Genomic DNA, 10,837 nt, shown 5'->3' on the forward strand with positions numbered 1-10,837 from the left:
GGCCACTTAGTTATTGGAAGGTTGGTGGTTTGACTCCAGTGTGCTCCAGTTTGCAATTCAAATATCCTTGGGCAACTAACCCCAAGCTGCTGTAAACACAAGTAAATGTTGGAAAGCAGTTACATAATGAGCATTGTGCTTGTGCAAATGGGTGAACAGAGTTGTCTAAAGCACTTTGAGTGCTCAGATAGAGTAGAAAAGGGCTATATAAGAACCAGTTCATTACACCCTTCGGTAGAAAAAGAAACAGCCAAATAGTTGCATCTTATTTTCCTCAGAGGTACTGGAGCAATATTCAGCAGTCCATAGACCAAAATGTACTCAAAATTCAGGATTATAGTTACAGAAAATAATGAACAAACATATATACATTAGATATATTTCAACCTTAAGAATAATTTTATATCTAGCTGCCATAGTTTGTACCTGATATGTAAAATCAGTGTTAATGAAGGAGTCATACAGTTAACACAGTTAATCAGAGGTTTTAAACAGTTTAACAATTTTTATTTTTATTATACACAACGACCTTAAGAGGAAGTGGTCTTCCAAAAATCACAGGTAAGGTGAGGTAATGTGGACATCTGATAAATACAGAAATATATGTATTTTTGTATCTTTGAGTTGGTCTGCCTGTATATAGAACTGTTATAGTCCTCTTGGTCTTTTACTTTTTCCACTGCTTGTTTTCGTAGTCCCAGTGGGCTGAGAAACCCTGCACTGGGCCCATTCTCATGTCCAGCATTCTCTGCAGCTCCTTCTCCTTGTACTCTTCCTCAAACGTATGTGGAACAGGTCCATACACTGGGAAGAAACAATAACAAATGAGTCAAGTGATGAGCCAGATTATACCGCAAAAAAATGTGTTCAATACTGCATTCTTTACTTAACCAACATGAAAACCTGAGGCAGCTGAACATCAGATATTACACAGGTTTCCTTGCATATAAGCAATATTTTTCATAATTACCATATTTCCTCTGCCAAAGCACAACCAGCCCAGTGAAGCCAATGAAGAAGAAGATTCCTCCAACCACAGACTTCCACTCTCCTGATCCCTGGTTCATCTCAGCGAAGCTCTGCTTGAAGCTGATGCGGTACACTGTAAAGTGGAAAAACAACTCTAGATTACATTTTTTAAGAATTTGGAAACACAAATACTCTTGGAATTTAACATTACACCAGTCCCATTATTTAGCATGAATTTAAACAATTTTAGTACTCCCTATCCTACATAATAGGAGTGGTGCAGTTATACATTACATTAGTATAAATGGGTGAACAACACTATAGCGTTATTGAGTCCTACATGCAATCTTCTCCTCATTAGAGAGTGCAACCCAGGAGCCCTTCTCCTTCTCCTTCAGGGACTTCTGCTCTGCACTCAGGTTCTGCACATAACTGACGTCGGGGAGAGGGCTGTCACGCCTGTCAAAGTAGGCAGGGAGGGCATAGTCCTCAACCTTAGCAACACCTGCAAAGGAGACCACAGTAACTCATCAAATTACTTTCACACATAATCCCTCACTCCATGTCAATGCTTTTTTTTTTTAAACATAACCTTATTTTAGTTACTGGGCTTATTCCAAGACCAGATTTGTTTTAATTTTGTTTTTACATTTCCGCTCTCAAACCCTGGATCTAGTTCACTGTAGTATTGTTTATCACTGTTTAGATGTACTGCCACTTGAAACTGCAGACAAAAACAAAACCCACACGTTTCTGATTGTGAGCAGTGTTTAGTTTCTCATTTGACCTATAATAAACTGCAACATTGCAGCAGCAACAGCACTCCTGAAAAGCCTGTTTTTTGTTAGTAAAGTAAAACCCATTGTAATCTGTACTTAAAAAAACATTTTACCTCTGTGTAATTTTGGCTGTAAAACTGGTGCATCTTCTTTAATCTATTGTCATAAACTTAAGGTGTCAGTTACCAGAGACAAGTTTTTTTTCTTCACACCAGCCAAGCTCCCATTACATATTAGAAATGTAGTATTACAGGAAGAACATGGATTCATTTTACAACACAAACAGCTTCATTTATTTTAAATGGTCAACTGAGGGTACATGTTAAACGTTTAGGTGTATATGAAAAGAGATTTTCAAAAGGTCAGTGGCACAAGCGGAGTCTATTGTTATACTGCCAGCCATAAATAGAACACATTCAATGCATTTCGTCTTATACCTACCATGTCCTCCACGGACACAGACAGATGTGGAAATGGCACGTTTGCCAATAAGGCTTAGGGCTCTGGTTGCCAGCATTCTGTGGAAAACGTCATATAAGAGAAATTAAGAAACCGTATTAAACACTAATAAAGGTTAAATGACTTTACAATTGTTTCTGTCTTTTAATTTTTAAAGTAAACCCCGTTTCAATAGGAGATCGTGTACATACATAACACAGAGTAGGCTGCACAGGGTCCATGTTTACATCACAATCTTTTATAAGCTATTTATATACATAAAATCCTGACTCATTTTAAAATAAGTCAGTTACCATCCATATGGAAAATTTCCCTACATGAAATAATCGTCCAGGTTGATGGGCTTATTGTTAAGATTGCAAAATACTTGGTTTTACTACGACCGTCCGGCTAACCTGATGTTAGCATTAGCAACAAACACAAGGTCATAGCACCAGGGGATAAATATTCGTAGAAATACCAGATTCTCTGATGCGACCATGCAATATTCATCATTCTTCTATTGACTGAAACTACATTAATGCGTAATAACGGCAGATGACTGAAACATGAACTATCTTCATATCAAACCCGCCTTCATAAATCTGGTGCTACATGCTAATGACAGCTACCCGGAACATTAGTCAGTCCTCGCTCCTATCTGCTCCGACAAAGTCACTACTTATTTCGGTTAAAATAGGCGATTCTTCGCAAGCCGTTACTTTTTCCTAGGATGCACATGTCGCGGATGCTAAAATTATGTATATCTACGAAGGATAAGTAATTTATTATTGAGTTTTAAAAAATAAAATAAAACCATACCTCTTGTCTCTTTCTTGCTCCCGTCCGCCGACAGTCTGAAGGGAAGTGTGACTGGGAACGGAAAAACGTAAATTGTGCGTTTGACCGGATGGACTCTGATCTCGTTTTACGACAGTTCTGATTTACGGCGCACCGGTGCTACAGCAACGAGTGGAAGGTGGAAGTAAGATTAGCTTCTGTGACTGCATGCCGACTAATTTATCCAGCATAAAAGGACTGCTGTCATTTCGGATAATTGTAGAGCTTAATGAACTCATCACAAACTGTACTTCCGACATCATATCGTGGCAGTAAGTTAACTGCTGAGGTGTACATCTACTTTTCTCCGGGCATGTCAAGTAACGATAGCTAACGGTAGCAGGCAGCTGTCCCCCCCTCCTTACCGTCTAACTTAGCGACTCTGGAAGCTTTAGTCTTTACTGAAATTCTGCCGACTTTCTTATAAAAATGCCCATTCAGCTGACAAGTCAGGCGTACTGTAAAATGCTTTTACATGCTGCCAAATATCCACACTGCGCCGTGAATGGATTGCTGGTGGCAGAAAAGAAGAAGGACAAAAAGAAAGATAGCCACAGTGAGCCAGTTCTGTGCGTGGACTGTGTGCCTCTGTTTCACGGTACTCTAGCTCTGGCACCAATGCTGGAAGTAGCCTTAACTCTGGTAAGTATTTGCATATAGAGTTCTGTGAAGAAAAATATTGCCCAAATTAAATAGAAAATGTAGGTTTTAAAGTGATGATTTCATTTATTGAAGTAAAAAAAATCACCGAATTTCACTATCCACACCCAGGCCTGATTACTGTAGATCTGTTACAGCAAGAAATCACTTCACGTTTGTCTGTCTAAAAACAACTCAAAGTATTACATCTTTCTATGATCTAAAGGCACTCAGAAGAAAAAAAAAAGTCACTAGTATATGCTGGCGTGGAAAGGTTGTACAGCAATTCTTATTGTCATTAGAATGATGAGAGCCATTATCAACCAGTGGAGAAATCTTGGAACAGTGGTGAACCCTCTCAGGCTTGGCCAGCCTACCAAAATCACTCCAAGAGCACATCAGTGACTCATCCAGGAGGGCCCAAAAAGAACCCCAAACAACTAAAGACCTGTAAGTGTCACTTGCTTCAGATAAGGTCAGAGTTCATGATTCACTGTCGGAAAATGGCATCCATTGGAGAGCTCTAAGGCAAAAACTATAAACCTGTTTACAACTGGCATGAAACTACCACAGAATTTCATAAGATGAACATCATAACAACAATCAAACATGGTGGTAGTGTGATGGTTTGGGGTTGCTTTCGCTGTTTCAGGCCCTGGACAACTGGCTGCACTTGTAATTAGAACCATGAATTCTGCTGTACCAGAAAGTGCACTTGGGTTCTACAGCAGGACAGTAATGTGAAAAAAAGGAGGAAGTCCAGCTCTGAGTGATTAAAAAGAAGAACATTCACAGAATGATAGTTTTGAGGTTACCTAGTCAAAATCTGCACTTACATTTTTAAGGGATGCTTTGGCATTCCTCCAGTTATCACTTGACGTAAGGTCTTGGTGCCAAGAGTGGCACAAGTAGTTATTAAATTTTTCACAGGGCCAGGTAGGTTTGGGTAGCTTCATTTTACCCTGACTAATTATTGTATTTTGTATTTACTCAGGGCATCTTTGTTTAATATTATCTTGTATTTGATGACAAATTCTGGTTTAGACACTTGCCATCTAGTATGCCTTCTAAAATGACAGTACAGTTTTTCTTTTGTTTTAAATGTTGTATTGTAGCAATTTGTTAGGTTGTGGTGCTTTTGAAGTATCCTGCTTTACTCTAAAATCCATTACTAATGTTGCGTCACTTTTATTTATGGTAGTGAGACTGGAAATAATATCAAATTAATGTCTGCAGCTCTGAAATAGTTCTGAAGTTTCAGTCTAGCTCTATATGCATTTTCCTATGTTTAAAATAAAATATACCTGACCTAAACTATGTTTCTGTTCTTATATGTCAACCTGATGGGCCCCTGCTCCAACTCCAGATTGACACTTGGTGTAAAGAAAATAATTATGTCATTGTCGGATATTATCAAGCCAACGAACGCACAAAGGATTCAAGGTAGAAACACTGGCGCCGTGCTGTTCCAGGGAAAAACAACCACTGAGAAACCATGCTGCATCCTGCTTTGGACCTCACTTTAATATATGCTTGATCTTTTCTCCTGCAGGCCCAACCAAGTTGCAGAGAAAGTGGCAGCCAGAATTTCTGAGAACTTCAGTGAAGCAGCAATTGTTATGGTAACTGTAAATTATTAAGGCTGATGCAACTGGGTTACACGTTATGTTTTTTTTTCTTTCTTTCTCCAAAGCAATTGCTACATCCATTGTTATAAATGCATCCTCTTCAGGTAGCAGCTGAGTTTTAGTTTAGTAAAAATGAACCAAAATCCTTAAATACACTTGTCAGCACAAGCCTCTATTTATGTCTCTATACAGTAATATATAATATTGTATAAATAGAGTGACTGATGTGGCTCTACAGGTTGAAAATAAAGCCTCAAAATTCCATCAGATATTTCAGTGAAATTTGCTATAATGACATTTATGATGATGTAGAAAAAAATGCTGAGCCCTTTATAGGTGATTGCAGCTCGCAGACAGCAGGATTTAATCCATGCAAATAAAGTGAAGCACATCTTTCATCCTTCTTTTCCAATGAGTTGCTATCACTGATGACACACTGCCCAATTTGAAGTGCGAATCTATCGCCACAAGGGGCCAGCAGCCACAGCGGCATTGTAAGGCAATAGCAGTGACACAGCAAATGCAAGCATAGTATCCTCGCGTTTAATAAATGACAATGTTTCAGTCCTGTTGACCTTCAGCAAGAGCTGGGTTGTAATTTTATAGTTTAAACGTATTAGCTGTAAGTGGGAGAGCGTGCGATGAGTTAGAATTGTTTCTGTGGAATTTTGTCACACATTTGGTTGTACAAAGATTTTGAATTAGTACTTTGAAACATACTAAAATTTAAATAAAACAAAATACTTTCTACCCAGGGTGCTGCATGTTGAGTCGAGATTTTTTAGCCAGCTGCTTTTCCACCATGTAACCACATCAGTCATTTCTAGCCACTGTTTGCTCTACCTGTCATATGTAGTCCAACTGGCAAGTGCTCCAGCAAGACTCTGTTGAGTCACCTTTAGCAGGAACAGTTTTCTTCCATATTTTGCAAAGCATTGTTTTGTTGGAGGTCATTGAAGTAGCTGCCTTTTTACTGAATCAGTCAGTCTGACATGCAGCTCTCAGTCTCAGACGTGTCTGGGCGAAATAATTAGATGCATTATAAAATATATAACACTGTTTCTGAAAGACATTTTTCTTAGACCCTGGTCTGGTCTGTTGCAGTTGTTGTTATCACCTAAAAGTTGCACCTAAATTCACAGTAAATTTTGCGTGTTTTCCTGCAGGTGGACAGCAGTAAGTTAACAATGAGCTGTTCCGAACCCATCGTCTTGATCTATGATCACCACGAAAACAAGTGGAAAAGCAGAGAAGTAACGGCGTAAGTGTTAAGAGCTATTTTAGTGTGAGATTTTATCTTCCTCTGCAGACTATTTGTGCAGCTAACTCAGAGCTTCCAGCATACTTACAACTCCAAGTGTTCTCTCATTTACTTGAATTATTTAGACAAAGTACATTACACTGTAATTACATTGTAATTACCCTGTATTTTCAGTATTAAAGCTTGAATATGTAATTTTTCAAAAAACTGTTTTCCAGTGACTCCTTTGAGGACTGGAGCGAAGCACAGAAAATCACATCTGCCCTGCTGGTGGGTCGTTCCTATGAGAACTTGATTGATTTTGACAGTCACTTGGATGATCTGAGGAACGACTGGACCAACCCTGTTATTAACAAGTCCGTCCTGGATCTGTGCTAAGACCTTCAGTCGGGAGTACCCATGACACACACATGCACGCACACACACACATGTGAACAACTATATTGCTGCCAATTCAGCATGCACACTGCTACTTGTGTAGCACAGGAGAATGAAAAAGCTGAACCTATAGTCTGCGTTCCATAAAAAGTCTCTCTCTCTGAAGGGAACTTGTGGGGCGCTGGCCAGTTAGGCCAAATGTTTTAAGGGCAAGCACCATATGTGCGCTGTTGGCCCGTGTCCACCTTTTACAGGTTGATGCTGCAGTGATGAAAGCTTTTATGTTGTTTTTTTTTTATGCAACTTTGGGTTTTTTTCCCCTGCAATGGGTTTTGATATCCTGTTTTGTGTAAAAGTTTAGATTCTAGAGGTTTAAACCTATACATTTGCTTTTAGCCATACAGAGATCAAGTTCTAAATAAGTTCTAAATTATTAATTTTTAGGTAATGATTTTACAACTGATAGGATAAATGTGTTCTTTATTAAGTTTCTTGTTTATAAAAGATCTGAAGGAAAATTCACATATCGTTAGCTTCATAGCATAAGTGCCTAAGTCATTTGACTTAGTCAAATGACTTAGGCAATTATGCTATGAAGCTAACGATATATAAGTGAAGTCTGAAAGTTTTAGATGACGCTGAACCAGAGATTTGGCCCATTCAAAAGCCCCAACTTTAATCTTTCCATAGATGCATTTCTAGCGTGCATGCTTCTCGGTACTGCCACTAATGCGACGGAGAATGTCAGTCTGGATGATGCACATGTGCATTTTGGCTCTTGATTTATGATCTGGAAGACCCGCTCTATACTGAATCAGATCACAGGAATGTGTGAATTTTGTTTTGTGTGGATATCCATTCTAAGAACTAGATAAATTCTATGTTAACACTTAACTGATTATTCTAAAACCAAATATTAAAAAGTTAATATTTATTGTGAGACTACAGAAGCACCTTTTGTAATTGAGATTAGAATTAATCAGTTAATTGTGTGGATGAAACATTTTCTACTGCAATTGTTTTGAGCTGAATGTTCAATGAAACTGATTTTTGAAAACATCTACATGTTTCTACAGATCTCTTATTGCCTCTTATGTGTTAAACCTATTTAGCTGTGTCTTATACAGTTATTTGCAAAAGGACTGTTCAGCCATGCTAAGGTAAAGTGAAGCCTTACTGCTTCTATAGGCTTACAGAGTTGCATTTGAACAGACTACAAGTCTTCTGGAACAAAGTCCACTGGACACAAACACAGAAAACAAACTGAAAACACAAACAGCATATAAGCACAAACACCTCATACCAACAGTTGCGTAATGGAAGAGGGGTGATGATTTAGGCTTGTTTTGCAGCCACATGACCTGGGCACCTTGGCAGTTACTGAACTGACCATGAAACCCTCTGTATCTGAGGCCATCTGTCTGAGAGCTTGATCAAAACTGGGTCAAGGAACAGGACAAGAATCCACAGCACAACAGCAAATCTACAAGAAAACATCTGAAAAAGAAAAGAATCAAGATGTTGCAGTGGTCCAGTTAAAGTCCAGACCTCAACCTCATTGAAATGCTGTGGCTGGACCTTAAGAGAACTGTGCATAAACAAATATCCACAAACCTCAATGAACTGAAGCGGCGTTACAAAAAACAATGGATCAAAGTTCCTCCACGCTGTGCGACTGATAAACTCATACGCAAAGCAAGCACTTCAAGTAATTGCTCTTTAGGAGAGTCTCTACAAGCAGAGTCATGTGAAAGCTTTCTTTTTCACATGACTGCATCTCTGCCATGACAATTTAAAAAAAAGTCTAAAATCACTTTTAGAATAATCACTGCCCAGCTTTGGGGGGTTTTTGTATGGTTTAGCAGCAGCCTGTTGAATTAAGGTTTTTTTTAATAGTTTTGTTCAAGAACAAAATACACAGAGTGCTTTACAGCACCGAATAAGATGCAAATAAAATGGTATATTAAAAAACAAAATAAAAGCAATCCTGCATATATGGGTCTTAAGTTTATTTTTAAAGATATCAATCAGTCCACAGACTTTAGATCCAGTGGAAGCGATTTCCATAACTTGGGAGCCACAATCACCTTTTGTCTTTAACCTGGACCAAGGTACAGCCAATAAACACTGTCGGCTAACCTCAGAGTGCTAGAGGTCATGAATGGTTGTAGTAGCTGCGGTTTTCTAATAATTTAGTGGTGCAAAGTTCATATTCGCACGTGTCTACAGATTATTTCATGCTTTGTGACCATTCTAATCTATAGCTTCAGTCTCCCATACTCTGCATAATGTAATTCTTGTAAAATGAAAACTAAATGACAGTGTGGCCGTATCTGGGAAGAACTCATGGAAGTTTTTAAACAAATGACACTGTATATTTTCCTAATATCCATATTCATTTTATGCTGCTTTCTACTCCAGCACATTAAGTGAGACAACAGAAATCTGACAGCAACTTACATTATTTTTAAATGTATAAAAAGCTAATAAAATGGTCCCTACATTGACTAGTTACACCTTACATGCTACTTGCACGCTGCCATATCAGCAAAAATAAATAAACAATAGTAATAAACAAAATAAAAAATGGAATTAAAACAGAGATGTTAGAGATGTGAAAGTGGTTTAAATTGTGAATGTAGTATTCTAGTTTCAGTAAAGATAAGTACTTCTTCTATCAGTGCACGATAAATGAACTGAAACTAATTCTGTCTAACTACAGCATAGGTGCATTTCTGCAGAAATACCTCAAGCACAGTCCACTGACAGGAAATATTTGAAGTGGATTTGAGAGCAGATGCTATTAAAATAAATGGTTTGGATTTATGAAGAAATTTCATTGCTGTTTTAAATAATAGATTGTGGTGTCTTCTGTCAATTTTCTTTGTTCGTTTTATCTTGGCAAATTTATTTGAGATGTGTGGTGTGAATGTTGTGAGAGCGTTTGTACAACCAGGAAGAATCCTTTGGATGGGGTTATTGATCCCGAAAGGCAAATTACTTCAGCATCAGAAGGAATAAAAATAAAAACAGTATAACAGACAACAGAAACATTTTTTAAAAATAACTACAGGAAAACACCAAAGGCCGTAAAATATGAGGCAGTGAAAAATTGCATGTAAAACTGTGATAAAAAATGAATGAAATAGAAAACATAATAAGACTGAGGTTATGTAAAACAGAATTCTGCAGAGTGGTAATGCAAGAATGGTTCTTTATGGCAACAAGGTTGAATAAGTCTGAGGGAGAATGAGCTCCGTAGTGTAGAAAGGAGCAGGTGTGACGGGTTGTCCATGATATTCAGTGACCTCCTGTCTCTCACTGACCCAAATGCCTCCAGATGAACTGATGATCTTAACGTCATCGCTGGCCTGGATGCTGGCACAGACCGGCAGAAGTTCTTCAACATCTTGCTGAACACACTGAAGGATCTGGACTTCCTCAGAAAGTAATCAGTTGATCCCCTTCTTGTACACAGCATCGCTGTAGGTTCTTCAGTACAGTCTGTCACTGAACACCAAGTATCTGTTGTTAGCTGTCCACTGATTCAGCCTCCTCACCCACGATTCTAATGGGTTCAGACCCAGTCACTGACAAAAACATCTAACTTTGTTCTCACATGTAAAAGGTCACTGCCACCTTTCTTGTTATTGCCTGGTGAATGCTGCCATCTGGTGGAGTTTAGTTGCAACTGTTGTCACTCACATGGCCCACTTCCTTCTTCCGGGCCAGACAATGCTAAATTAAAATTTAAGGTATGGTCAGCTTCGTCACGGCCAGGCCCGCACCTCACACGTAAATTAACAATTTTAAAAATGCAATTAACACCGAGATTCGAGAAATTATACAGAAAAATAAAAATGTGACGTGCCGTAATACGGCACACAATAATGTTCACTTTTGCG

At 38.5% G+C, this 10,837-nt stretch overlaps 2 protein-coding genes across 2 annotated transcripts; one reads left to right on the plus strand and one right to left on the minus strand.

Annotated features, from left to right (window-relative positions):
• Window positions 1-478: 478 nt before the first annotated feature.
• On the minus strand, window positions 479-3,075 carry cox4i1 (cytochrome c oxidase subunit 4I1). Its single transcript, XM_026169743.1, has 5 exons — window positions 3,009-3,075; window positions 2,190-2,266; window positions 1,310-1,474; window positions 971-1,102; window positions 479-804 (listed from the first exon to the last, which is right to left on the minus strand). The coding sequence occupies exons 2-5, from the start codon at window positions 2,263-2,265 to the stop codon at window positions 668-670; spliced, it is 510 nt and encodes a 169-aa protein (XP_026025528.1). The 5' UTR covers window position 2,266; window positions 3,009-3,075; the 3' UTR covers window positions 479-667.
• A 58-nt stretch (window positions 3,076-3,133) lies between these two features.
• On the plus strand, window positions 3,134-7,991 carry emc8 (ER membrane protein complex subunit 8). Its single transcript, XM_026169730.1, has 5 exons — window positions 3,134-3,668; window positions 5,032-5,108; window positions 5,218-5,287; window positions 6,460-6,554; window positions 6,773-7,991. The coding sequence occupies exons 1-5, from the start codon at window positions 3,456-3,458 to the stop codon at window positions 6,930-6,932; spliced, it is 615 nt and encodes a 204-aa protein (XP_026025515.1). The 5' UTR covers window positions 3,134-3,455; the 3' UTR covers window positions 6,933-7,991.
• The last annotated feature ends 2,846 nt before the right edge of the window (window positions 7,992-10,837 follow it).

The sequence above is a fragment of the Astatotilapia calliptera genome, chromosome 1, assembly GCF_900246225.1.
Source record: "Astatotilapia calliptera chromosome 1, fAstCal1.2, whole genome shotgun sequence".
In the NCBI taxonomy this organism is placed as follows: domain Eukaryota; kingdom Metazoa; phylum Chordata; class Actinopteri; order Cichliformes; family Cichlidae; genus Astatotilapia; species Astatotilapia calliptera.